This window comes from Schistocerca piceifrons, chromosome 4 (assembly GCF_021461385.2).
Source record: "Schistocerca piceifrons isolate TAMUIC-IGC-003096 chromosome 4, iqSchPice1.1, whole genome shotgun sequence".
Classification (NCBI taxonomy): Eukaryota; Metazoa; Arthropoda; class Insecta; order Orthoptera; family Acrididae; genus Schistocerca; species Schistocerca piceifrons.
In genome coordinates this window covers 566,738,208-566,752,032 of record NC_060141.1, presented here as the reverse complement: position 1 = coordinate 566,752,032, position 13,825 = coordinate 566,738,208, and the positions used below count along the sequence as shown (strand labels likewise).

At 45.4% G+C, this 13,825-nt stretch overlaps 1 protein-coding gene across 1 annotated transcript in view; it reads left to right on the top strand.

Moving 5' to 3' along the window:
- The window catches only part of LOC124795266 (probable enoyl-CoA hydratase echA8), a 67,931-nt gene that overhangs the window by 27,714 nt on the left and 26,392 nt on the right, over positions 1 to 13,825 (top strand). The window contains exon 3 of the mRNA XM_047259215.1: positions 1,161 to 1,305. Coding sequence (XP_047115171.1) covers positions 1,161 to 1,305 — 145 coding nt within the window. The remainder of the gene's footprint in view (positions 1 to 1,160; positions 1,306 to 13,825) is intronic.

The following is a 13,825-nucleotide window of genomic DNA, read 5'->3' as shown; positions in this document are numbered from 1 at the left end:
CTCCTGTTTTTCTTTTTGTCTGAAAAACTGGTGGCTGTGTATTCTTTTTTGGTTTGGTTTTCACTATACAGAATGACAATGGGTGTTACATGGTGAAAAATCAACTTTCAGGCATGAGGTGTGACACCAAATATTGTGAATACACTGTGGAACTCTAGTGATACTCAGTGTCTGGACCACAACTCACTTCCTGCTAGATGATCTATGCATGGAGGAAGACATTTAACTGAGTTATGAAAAAGCCAGTGTGGCTGATAATTTAAAAAAAAAAAGAAAAGAAAAGAAAGTTATCTGGCCATACACACAGTTGCAAAGAAGTTGTATGTACAGTTTTCACTGAACTATTCATCTTAAACTGTTGGTGTAATGCCTGCAATATTATAATTCAGTCCACTGATCTACCGTTGTTGACTTAATAACCATCACAATATCTATAATACTACATGAGCTATGATCTTATTTCTCCGTCGTTTTTAATGGTGTCAAAAGAGTGTGTTATTAACAATAAAGATTATCTTCTTCTTTTGTTAATTTTCTTGTGCCTTTGTCCTGCATGTGTGCAGGGTTGTGATGGTTATTGATGGTTTTGACACAGTTAATTTAAGGGGTGGCTGGATGCCCTTCCTGTCACCACCTCGTTACCCTTCGGGACAGAATGTGTGTATGCCAGCTGTCTGTGTGTAGTGAGAGTTATGCAAAAACCTTCAAAATTTTTGCAAATTGTGCAGCTGAGGTGGGAATTCGGTACCAGCCCAGACTCACCTATTCAGATGTTGGGAAACTGCCTAAAACCACATTCAGACTGGCTGGCACATCGACCCTCATTGTTAATTCACTGAGCAGATTTAATTGGGGACTGGCACATCTCACCATCCCAGAAGCAGCGCTTTAACATGTGCAGTTATCTGGGTGGGTAATGAAGACATGGTCACTGGTTATTTACATCCTAAATTGATCTTTCATCATTTATTATTTCAGTTCTGTTATAATTTCATTTCTAATATCATAAGATTTTCATTTGGTTTGACTGTCACTTAGCCAAGAATTTCTTTGCTATACTATCATTCTAAAATTATTATTATACAATTATTGTTATTGCTTTTGTTATTAAAAATCACACAGTTGAAAAATTATCATTTAAATATTTTTGTCTCTGATAGGGATTAACAAGAAGGATTACAAAGAAACCTCTAATAGCTGCTGTCAGTGGCTATGCTGTAGCTGGTGGTTTTGAACTTGCATTACTGTGTGATCTTAGGGTTGTTGAAGAAACAGCAGTCATGGGAGTATTCTGTCGACGATTTGGTGAGCTTATAACAGATTTATCATAGTGAAGCCCAACAATATCATGACTACAGCCTAATAGAATGTACTTTTAATGAAAATAAATTATTTTCGGTGGTTCCATTGTACATAGATGATAGTAATGACTGAACTTAGTCTGGAGTTGATGACAAAGGAGAGAAAAGTTTCTAGTGCTGGCACATGCTTGCACCTTTTGGTTAGTAATGAGGGTGTCATTAGCTGTAATGATCCCTTAATTTTTTTCTCTTTCATTAAGAGCTGCAGTACTGAACCATTCACTGATCAGTCCAGTATCAGTCTATCACAATCCTTTTAACACTATGAACAATTTCTGGCTTAGCCTTGGACACCAAGTGCTTCATGTCCAAACAATGAAAGAAATTACAGATGTGGTATGATACTAAATGCACAGGTGTTGTATGAATATCCCTATTTTGAGAGTAGTTTTCACTAATGATAGATGAATACTTTATTGTGAAATAACAATAGAAAAAGACATTGTTACTCACTCCATGGAGGAGCCATTGAGTGGCAGGCAGGCATATTGAAAATAGACTGCCAGATTTTTTTTAAATATCAGACCAAATCCTTCATCAGAGGTACTAAAAGAAAAAAAAATGCACACACATTTGCAACTCACATACATATGTTCACTACCATCTCTGGAGCTTGCCAGGCAGAGACACTTGCTCTTGATGCTGAGTCTTAGAAATACGTGGTACATCTGCTCATTACAGCACTTACAGTAACAAAGGTTTCACTAGGGAGCAGACTATACTGGGCAGACTGACCTACCCAGCTGTAAGACTACACAAGATGTCACTTGTAACGTAATAGAGAGATTCACTTACTATAATATGTGATACATCTGATTTCTAAACTTCACAATATTCTGTAACTTTAAACAATGGGAAATCCAGGATGGAATGTAACAATATTATAAAAAGGATAGTTGCTACTCACCATGTAACGGTGATGCTGAGTTGTGGACAGCCACAACAAAAAGACTGTCATAAAATAAGTTTTCGGCCAACAAGGCGTTTGTCAGAAACAAATGACAAAAACACACACACACACACACACACACACACACACAAACACAAACACACAAGACCACACTACAAGCAGCAGCAGCAGCAGCAGCAGCAGCAGCAGCAGCAGTGCATGATGTGAGAGGCAACTGGATTGGAGTAAGGAGGAGATGGGGTGGGGAGGGAGAGGGATAGCAGAATATGGGTGGAGAACGGTGAAGTGCTGCTGGGGAGTGTGCAGGGATGAGGTGGAGAGAGGGTAGAGCAGCTAGGTGCAGTTGGGAGGTTAGACAAAGGGGAGGGGGGGGGGGGAGGAGGGGAGCAGAAAACAAGAAAAGTAAGAAGACTGGATGTGTTGGTGCAATAGAGGGTTGTGTAGTGCTGGAACATTCCCATTCCAGCACTAAACAGCCCTCTATGCCAGTGATGCACCCAGTTTTTTATTTCTCTCCTTTTCTGCTACTACCCCCCTCCCCGCCATCTAATCTCTAACCTCCTGACTGCACCTAGCTGCTCTACCCTCTCTCCACATCATCCGTACACTCTACCCAGCAGCACTTCACCATACCCCACCCCTACCCTGCTATCCCTTCCTCTCCCTGCCCCAGCCTCCTCCTTAGCCCCAACCAACTGCCTCTCCCATGATGCGCTGGTGCTGCAGCTCGTAGTCTGGTTTCAGCTGCCAGAGACTGTGGTCATGGTTGTGTGAATTGATTTGTGTGTGTGTGCGTGTGTGTGTGTGTGTGTGTTTGTGTGTTGTCTATTTTTGATAAAGGCCTTGCTGGCCGAAAGATTATTCTGTGACAGTCTTTTTCTTGTGCATATCTGCGACTCAGCATCTCCGCTATATGTTGAGTAACAACTATCCTTATCATAATATTCTATAATTTTATTGTATGATTGTATGCTTATGGTCATGTGTTTATTTTCAACTACACCAATTAGTTTTTAACAACATCTGAAATAAAAAAGAAAATACTTGAACAGAATGTTCGTTCAAGATGTATAAAATGAAATAGTTGTCTTGAAATAAACTTGTTAATTACTGGTTTTAAGTACAATATGGAGTAGTGTGTTTTTGCAGAATAATTAGGGTTGATGAATGGCATTGCTTCTATTTTGGCAAGTGAAATATTAATTTATCTGATGAGAATATACATACTGTAGTATTAATTGTTAAAAATACTCATCATATAATAATTAACACTCAAAGCCTCTATATTTTATGAAACCAATTTTGAAACATATGCTTACGTTTTTTGCTGAGCATAATGTCATGCTCAAATAATTTTGTAGAGAAATGGGGAAACCTGAATGTTCCAGTAAGGTATGGTCTTTCTTTTACAGTATGTAATGAACATGGGTGTCATCTTAAAATCGGCCATCTTGAATCTATGTCAGTTTTTTTAAATGGAAAGGAGGTTTTGTGATACACCAAATTACATCAGCATTTTCTCACAGGTTCATTCCTGTAAACACAGTCTAATTAGCTGTTATGGTTAAAAAATTACAACACATTTTGGTTGGAATTACAGACTGGACTGTTCTCCATAAAGGACAGTCGTTTAATGTGTTCAACAAAGTGTCCCTCTCAGTCAACATACATTTGAAGGCACTTAATCCAATCGTCACACGCTCGCAGAAGCATTTCTGCAGAAATGCTGGCACATGCATCTTCAGGGTGTTACTCAAGATAATGTCTGTTTCTTATTTTCTCTGCATAAACAGTCCCACAGATAGAAGTCAGGTGGTGTGAGATCAGGTGATCTTGGTGCCACTCCACAGAACCACTTCAGCCAATCCAATGACCAGGAAATTGACCACCTAACTAACCACTGACAAACAACTGCTCCATTTTGTGGTGGAGACCCGTCCTGTTGAAAGTAAGAGGGAAAGCTGCCATCTTCATTCAGAACTAAGGGAAACACCACTTCTTGCAGCATTTGCTAGCATTGAGCATTTAGGTTCTGGTCAGTTAAAATGGGTCCGATTACACAGGTACCTCATATTCCACACCACACCATAACCTTTACATCACCAACTGCCCCGGAAAGTTGCATCCAGTGTTGATTCTGGTCACTCCAGTGTCTGTAGTTGTGATAAGAAATTTTTGCTCATCACTGAACAGGATACGTTGTGCACAAGAGAGATCTTGTTGAACTTGCTCTAGGGTCCTCATGCTAAACTGCATACATCTGTCTGGGTCATCCCCTCCTAGATGCTGAGTAGCTGAATCTTGAATGGATGCCATCGATAAACATGAAGGATCTGTACTATCAATGGCTGACTAATTCCATATTCTGCTGACAGACGTCATGTGCTGCGGTGTGGGCTCTTCACAGAGGATGCCAAAACCATTGTTGAGGTCATCTTGTCAGTAGCAGTTTTTGGATGGCCACTCCATGCCTTGTCAGCCACAGTCCTATTTTCTTGGAATTTGGAAATGAAGCACTTGACTGTGTTGTGTGAAATTGGATGTCTTTCTGGGTGGCAGTTATTAAAATCTGCTGCTGTGACATGGAAACTCCCTTCTCCAGAGATCAAAATGTCCTCAATTCTATCCTCCTTGATCAAAGCCATCTTCAGTTACATATAACGAAAAAAAAGTGTTGTAACTTTTGAACCATAACTGGTATTTCAAATCTGCTTACAGGAGTGAATTTGTCAGAAAATGCTGATGTTACTTGAGATTAAAAAAAAAAAAATTACTTAAATTCAAGCTGGCACCCACATTCAGTACATACTGTAAAAGATAGACCACCTCACCTAAACCATACTGGAATATTCAGGTTTCCCCATTCCTGCAGGATTTTTGGCATAAAAGGGTGTACTGCAACTTTTGACCCACTCTGTACTGTAAATACCAAGCATTGTTGAGATTCTAAAGGGGATCGTGGCTGCAAATGCAGAGAATCAATAAGTAAGCAAGGGAGTGCATCAGTGTGTAAGAGTGCTGTTGAATTCAGTGTTTCAAGACTCTTCATTTAACAAAACTCATGCAAGCAGATAAGAATATGAAAGACTCCAAAGAATCACTCAGGATATCTGCAATGAACATAAATTATTATTATTATTATTAACTTGATTGGCCACATTTGACCACTTGAGTCATTCCACATTCACTTTCTCTTTGAAGATTGGACTACTTGCTTCTTGCGCTCAGCTCAGTACTTTTTCATTCGTTCCAAATGCAATTTTCTTAACTCGTCTGAAATCTCTACCAGTCTGCTGTGCGTCATTTCTGCTGAAAATTTATGATTCATAAGGAGAGTGTTAATTTTGTTTTTGTTCTCTGCATCAGTAATTCTAAGTCCAACTGCCTCAAGATCTTGCTGAATTTCTTTGACTCACTGTCCTCCTGTCTTTTTTTCTGAGACTTCTCATCACTAGTTGTTTTAATAAATAATAATGTTTAAATATGACACAATGTTTGACACCTCCTATTCAGCCAGATAAGTAACCAGGTACTTAAAAAATATTTTCCTGCTCCAAAGCTCAGTTTATTATTTTGCAAAAACTATGATATTATGCTGTGGATACTGCAAATAGTTAATATTTTTTTACTGAAATTTTGACTTGATGCTCATCCATGTTGTGGGTAGGAGTGTTACACACTACAAGTGGCAGAAGTGCCTGAAGGGATTCAGTCTACTCTCACCCTAAAAGGGATCTTCTCCTTTTTTCCAACTAAGCATAAATTTAAAACAGCAGACTAAAAACGAAAACTGAAAACCATGGAAAATTATAAAAATAACTATTACTACAAACAATATCTAGGAATATTTAATATAAAGGGCACTAACATGCCAGACCTTCAACAAGATAGTTATAAAATTCATACTGACAACATCAAGTCCACAAGAAGACATTTATGGATTCTTAAGGTGTGATTGTGAGCTAAAATTTTTTGCTGTAAATAACAATTTGGCAGTGGGTAGTCCTTGTGTACCCCACACAAATGGGCGGGAACACTTCAGTGTTTCACTGCTTACAGAGGGGACTCAGTTTCATTACTGGGAAATGTGTGCTCAGTGAGACCCAACCTCCACACAGGAGGCCCTCGATGACCAGGATGAGATCGCCAATCTAGGGCTATCATGCTCCTCCTGATGTCCATTTATTGCATTTCTGCAGCTGATGCAGGTGTCCAGTGAACCACCTCTTCCAAAGATTCTGGCTCAGCGACTACAAGTAGCAATTTATGCAATCTGTTGGTGGGAATCTCAAGGATAAGCACTAAGGGGCTGCATGTTTAAACCTCTGATGCTGTAGTTATCGAGAGGCTTGTTGTGATTCACTTAAGAATTTATTAACTTCCCACCTAATCACTAAATACCATCTGTGTCAACAATTTTCCATGTTTCTTGTAATTTTCAGTTATGTTGGCACAATACTTGGCCTTTAGCAAAGCAATCTCATTGCCAAGCTCATTATTTTCAACAGTACCAACAACCATTTTGATGGTGTTTTGACATTGTTTTGTGGTGAGTGGTCCCGTTATTCTATCTATTTGTTGCAAACTAATGTGTAGACCAAAACACTATACTTTATTTGAATATTGAATATCAACACAGCAATTTATCATCAAAGTTGATAACTGAATACAAGGATACATGCACAAATCTTTTTTCTGGCGCATCTTCTACAGCTAATATAGGACAAGTGCTGCAGTCCAGGTACTAGTTGGATAGTTGTAGCTGGCCACACCACCAAGTGAGCTCAAATATGCTGGACTGGGCCAACTTGATAGATGATCACCAGACTTGTCTTCTGATTTGACAAGTCTTCAATTGGATGCTGTGCTGCTCGGTTCACCCACCCAGCACGTCTTACTCAAGTCTTGTCACAGGCCTGTCCTATCCTATCATGGGCATGGCCACCTGTGAAAGCAATCATTTCATATACCAGCTCTGCTGCAACTTCTGCACAGCGTTTTATGTGGGCATGACCACCAATCAGTTGTCCAGCAAGATGAATAGCCACCACCAAACTGTGGCCAAGAACAGAGCTGACCATCCAGTGGCTCAAAATGCTAATGAGTACAACATGTTAGTGTTCAGTAGCTGCTTCACATTGTGTGCATCCCAGATCCTTTCTCTGGTACCGTGAGCTGCGAAATTTGAATCCGCGCCAGATGTCATGGATGTCGAAGACCCCTAGAGGTCTCTGCACCATCGCGCCGTAAGCCGTGGCAGCGCGCGCCTCCTGGCCCACATTTAGTGTGAGGGCACCACAGTGGAACACGTGGTCCCAGCGACCAATAGTGGCACCCCGATCATGTATTTAAGTGCCTCTGTGCCTGCCTCTTGCTCAGCCAGCGAGTCTAATCATTGCGTGCGTCTTGACCTATCACCTCAACAACAGACAGCATGTTTACTGTTCTTTGTTTTTATTACTAGTGGATGTCTTGGATTCGTTTGGTTGTCTCTGTCACTCTCCATTTGGTCCCGCTGCGCTTTCTCGGCCACCCCGCAACCTCTCCGGTCGCGGTTACAACATTTTTGGCGACGAGGTAAACGGTGGTAGTTGTTAGCATGGAGGCAAAGTTGGTCTGTCTTCTAGAGCAACAGCAACAGCTCATGCAGCAGCAGCAGCTCCAGCTCCAGTTAGACATCTTGCAACAGTCGCTGCGGTTGCTAATGGACAAAGTTGACGCCCGGGATGCATTACCACAACAGCTTCTGAGTCCTCGGGTGTCCGATGCTTTCCCATGTCTGCTGTCATTCCTACCCTTTAATGACGCTAAAGAGGACTGGGAAACCTACTTACACCGACTGAAACAACATTTCACAGCTTTTCATGTCACAGATCACTGCTTGCAGCGGTCGTTGTTTTTGTCTTGGGCCTCCCCAGACACGTTCTTTCTTGTACGCAAGTTGGCACCATTGTCCGATCCTGTAGCTCTCTCTTTCCAGAAGATATGATTTTTGCTAACAAACAATTATTCCCAATGCTACCATGTGGTCGCTTCTCAGCTGGAGTTTCACCAGTACAATAAACAGCCTGGTCAATTGTATCGTTCCTGGGTCACAGACATGCAGGGTCTCAGCCATCGATGCGATTTTACATGCACCAATCAACAGTGTAAGTTTTCGTATGCAGACTCCCTGATCCGGGATGTGGTGGTTCAGCTGGCTCCCGATCCAGAGGTCTGTACTGTGGCACTGAAACTCAATAACCCCTCCTTGGAGGAGATTCTCCACATTGCCCACTCCTTTGAAATAGCTCAAGCAGCTAATGAGCATCTTATGGCACAACTGCAGGTGGTGGCGATCAAGGTGTCATGGCAGGTTCCACCCTCACGATGTCAACGTGGCCTGGCCGACAGAGGCCAGCACCTTCGGGACACCTCATTGTCCAACGTCTTTGTGGCATCGGTGACTCTGGTCGCCCCTCGTCGCCGGTCGCGCGGCCCACTTCCATCTTGCCCAGAGTGCTTTACTGCACATTCTCAAGCTGATTGTCCCCACTACTGGAAAACATGCACACTGTGTAACAAGGAGGGCCACATCCGATCGGTTTATCGTAGTTTCTCGACTTGCTCCAGTCTGCCCCTCCTGGGCTTCAAGATACAGTCCATGCTCTGCAATCGGTCATCCCACAGGATGACCCGTCAGTGCGGAAGCATTTCCTCATGCTCTGCCTTTTCACTGAGGATGTCAGTTTTCAGCTCAACACTGGGGCCAGCATTTTCCTGATTAATATGGTGACACACACCTGGCTGGGCTCTCCTGCGTTGTCGCCTCCCTCTTGCCGTTTGGTCACCTACAGAGATGGTTCCATTCCCGCGCGTGGGCAGTTCGTCGTCCAGGCAATGTACAAGCATGTTCCCCAGCTCCTTACCCTCTTTGTCGTCAACCGTCCATCAGCTTCGAATATTTTTGGCCTGGATGCATTTCCACTGTTTGGCTTTTCAATTTCCAATGAAGTTAAGGTCGTTTTCTACGGCTGTTCCTTTTCAGGACTTTGACAATCTGTGCTCCGCTTTTGTGTTATTGTTTGCAACGGATCTCAGATGTGTTTCCGGTTTACAGGCACACATCACCCTATGGCCGGATGCGCAGCCTCGCATTTTCTGGGCCCAGCCCCTTCCGGTAGCCTTACGGCCAGCAGTCAAGCAGGAACTTGATTGGCTCCAGGCCACTGGCGTTCAGCAGCTGTGACTTATGGTGCTTGGGTGACGCCATTGGTGGTCATACGGAAACCCAATGGGTCCCTTCGGCTGTGTGGTGAGTTCGGCATTAGAGTCAATGCTCAGTCCCTCGTTTACACTTACCCAATTCCCCGACAAGAAGACCTTCTCACCAAGCTTGCCGGGGGAGCGTATTTTTCAAAGATCGACCTGGCTGAGGCATACCACCAGTCACCCTTGGATGCCGAATCTCAGAACATCATGGTTCTCAGCACACCTTTCAGACTGTATAAGTACGAGCGCCTTCCCTCTGGTGTCTCTTCAGCGCTGGCCATTTTCCAGAGGTTCCTGGAGCAGCTTGCACAGCCTATTCCTGCCTGTGTGAATTATCTGGATGACATCTTGGTCACCGGGCGTTCCCACCAGGAGCATTTGCAAAACCTCAGCGCCTTATTTCACGCTCTGCAATTTGCAGGTTTACGCTGTCGGCTGGACAAGTGTTGTTTTTTCAACCAGAAGTGGAAGACTTAGGCCACTGGCTTAACAAAGATGGCATTCACCCTTCGGGTCATAATGTCGCGACCATTGAGGCCCTTCCTCGTCCCTAGGACTTATCTGAACTCCAGGTGCTTTTGGGCAAGGTTACTTATTACTTAAAGTTCTTGCCCCAGGCTGCCTCCGTTGCTCAACCCCTCAATCACTTGCATCGCAAAGGGGTACCTTTTGATTGGACTCCTGCCTGTGGCCAGGCTTTTCTCCATTTAAAGGCAATGCTGAAGTCCACCCCTTGCTTTACTCCCTTCTCTCTGGATTGCCCCTTGGTTGTGGTGGCTGATGCATCGGCATACGGCATTGGGGCCGTCCTCACGCGTCAGGATGCCAATTGCTCTGAACAACCCATCGCTTATGCCTCTAAGACATTGACCACAGCACAGTGGAACTACTCCCAGATTGAAAAGGAGGCCCTGGGGATCGTGTTCGCCATCCAAAAATTTCACACCTATCTCTTTGGGGCAAAGTTCACCCTCCTGACAAACAATAAACCCTTGGTTACGCTTTTTGGACCCCACTCTCACCTCCCAGAGTGGATGGCTCAATGTCTCCAGCACTGGGCGTTGTTTTTACGAAATTACACTTACACCATCTGGTATAAGCCCACCGCCCACCATGCTAACACGGACACTTTGTCACGTCTCCCAGCAGGCCCCGATCCTGCCTTTGACCAACAGGAGTTCCTCTGCTTTCACATTGATTCTGCCTGCCAGGATGCGTTGGACGGTCTGCCTCTTATGGCTGCTCACATTGCCGCGGCTACCCTCCGCGACCCTATCTTGCAGCAGGTCTGCACTACGTGGTCCATGGGTGGCCCCCCTATGTTACTCATCAGATGCAGTCTGATTTCAGCCCCTGGTGCCACCTGTCCCACAGGCTCTCCATGGTCGCTGATGTCCTTCTGTTGGCCACAGAGTCGGATGCCCATTGGGTGGTCATCCTTCCAGATTTCTGGCTTCATGTGCTCAGTTTGTTGCACTGCGGGCACTGGGGTATGTCCTGTATGAAAGTTTTGGCTCGCCGGCACGTGTATTGGCCCGGCATTGATGGCAGTATTGACCACCTGGCCCGTGGGTGCACTGCGTGTGCACGTCACCAGGCAGGCCCCCCCCCCCCCCCCCTCAGTCTTTTGCATCCCGGCATGTGCCTCGCCGGCCCTGGGATTGCATGCATATCGATTTTGCTGGCCTGTTTTTGGGGTCCATGTGGTTACTTATCGTTGATGCTTACTCCAAATACCCGTATGTTGTCCGCATGGCATCCACCACCACAGAGGCTACACTCACGGCCCTGGCCCGGGCCATTGAGGGCCTGCCACACACATTGGTCTCCAATAATGGTACCCAATTCATGGCGTCCTCCTTCCATGACTTCTGTCAGGCCAACAGTGTCAAACAAATCCGTAGCCCCCTTTCCACCCTTCATCCAATGGCACAGTGGATAGGCTTGTCCGCACTTTTAAACAACAGTTGACAAAGACGGTAGACACATCTCCAACCACGTTGGCCCTCGCCCTGTTTTAGAACACCTATTGCACTATGCCAATTGATGGATGCAGTCCGGCGGAGCTCGTTCATGGGCAACAGCCACAGACCCTGCTCAATTTGCTGATGCCATCCCCCTCCTGGCCCCACTCCCAGCCCTCGCAGTGTTATGCCCCCGGCACAGCTGTGTAGGCTCGCAAGAATGGACGCAAGGCAGGTTGGACGCCTGGCACGGTCGCCACAGCCCATGGGTGGCATGTGATGTTGGTGCTGCCATCATAATCAGCTCCGCCCGCGTGCCCCTGCGGGACTCGCACCATTGCCTCCTCCCCTACCTCCTTCGGGTACGGGCATGGTCCTCGAGTTGCCGCCCCTGCCCCGGTTGCCGTCTCCCCTCGGGCCTGCCGCCGGCCCTCCCTGCCCCCTGGTGGATCAGCGGCTCTCTCCCCCACCCTGGACTCTGGGTCGGCTGTCATGCTGTCATGGATACCTCAGGTGTCCCATCCTCCCCACAAACAGCGGTTGATGAGCCCGGCTCTTTTCCCCACTGCCACCCACCTCGGCACCGTCCGGGGCGTTTCTGCCCCTACGCCCAAGTTTAAGGGGGGGAGGGATCTGGTACCACGCACTGCGGAATTTGAATCTGCGCTAGACGTCATGGACATCGAAGATCCCTAGAGGTCTCTGCACCATTGCGCCATAAGCTGTGGTGGCGTGCCTCCTGGCCCACATTTAGTGTGAGGGCGCCACAGTGGAACACGTGGTCCCAGCGGCCAATAGCGGTGCCCCCAATCATGTATTTAAGCACCTGCCTCTCGCTCAGCCAGCGAGTCTAATCGTTGCGTACGTCTTGACCTATCGCCTCGACAACAGACAGCGTGTTTACCGTTCTTTGCTTTCATTACTAGTGGACGTCTTAGATTCGTTTGGTTGTCTCTGTAACTTCATTGCTTCTTGCGTGTTGTTGTCATAAGGTCTCTCTCAATCATCCGTCGTTGTTTCATGTCTGTCCTTTCCATTCATTTGTATGTTCGCAGGCCGCTCTCCATTTGGTCCGGCCGCGCTTTCTTGGTCACCCTGCAACTGTTCCGGTTGCGGTTACAACTCTGTCCTCCAGCATCAGATTTTCTGAACTATGCAGATGGGAGTTATCCTTGCAACACATCATTTGCTCCCATGATCCTCCTGACCTTAATCTTCACTAATCCACTGCATCCACACCCTCTACCCAACAGTCTCCCATTTCTATGTCCTGTCACTTCCTCCCAGTCCACCAGATCACCACTGTGTGCCACAAAAACTCACCATCTGCAGTGCTCATGCATTGCACCATCTCCAATGCCCATGCATTGCATTCCTAGCCTATGCATCTGCTGCCCCAGCCTCTCTTACCCTGACACCTGCTGCCTCCCTCCAAGCTGCCAGCTACCCTTCTCCAACCCCTCCTGATGCTTCCCACCTTTTTCTCCCTCTATCCACCCCATCCGACACAATGATTCAGCACAGTCCACCTGCCAAATTGTTGCAGTCCTGGCTTTCTGTGTTCAGCTGAGGGAGGGGGGGGGGGGGGGGGAGCAAAATTTCTTTCTGTTTGTGTGCCTGTTAGGCAAAATTTTCATTATTTTCTGGGTGCCTGTCAACAGCTCTATTCAGTGAGTGATCTCCTTTAGTTCCAAATTATGTACACTGTGCCAAAACTTTCCATGACATTTAAAACCAATTTAGCATGTTTATGGCAAGAAATGATCTCCCTGCCAATCAAAATACCAATTAGGAAAGGCAACTGTGTTTAAAGAGCATTCCATTCATCAGTCATGATCACTGATGAAACAGCTTGCATAAAACTGCTTATTTGTCTGAGGTGGCCTTAATGTTGTCTCTGTATTTGACCAACCTCATCCTCTCCAAAGAAACCATGTCGGGAATGATCATATGGAAACAAGAAGCCAACAGTTATACTTACCTTAGCAACACATACCTGTTTCACCAACATGGTCCTCTCCAAAGAACTTATAATGGGAATGGGCAGATGGTAACAAGAAGCCAACAGCTGCACTTACCAATTGCAGTCAGCATGGCACAGCAGTACAAATTGGAACAGCAGTAGCATCAAGGGTGCTTACAGATATATTGTCTGGTGTGCAGTCTGGGTGGTGAAACTCTGGCAGGAACATGAGGTGACATAATAGAAGATGGTGTGACAGCCACTATCTGTGTCTTTACCTTACATGTCAAAAATTCTGAAGGTGCTTCAACAAACAACAAATTAATAGCTTGAATCATCGTGTTAAATGCCTTGTCCCATAAGACCTGAACAGGCC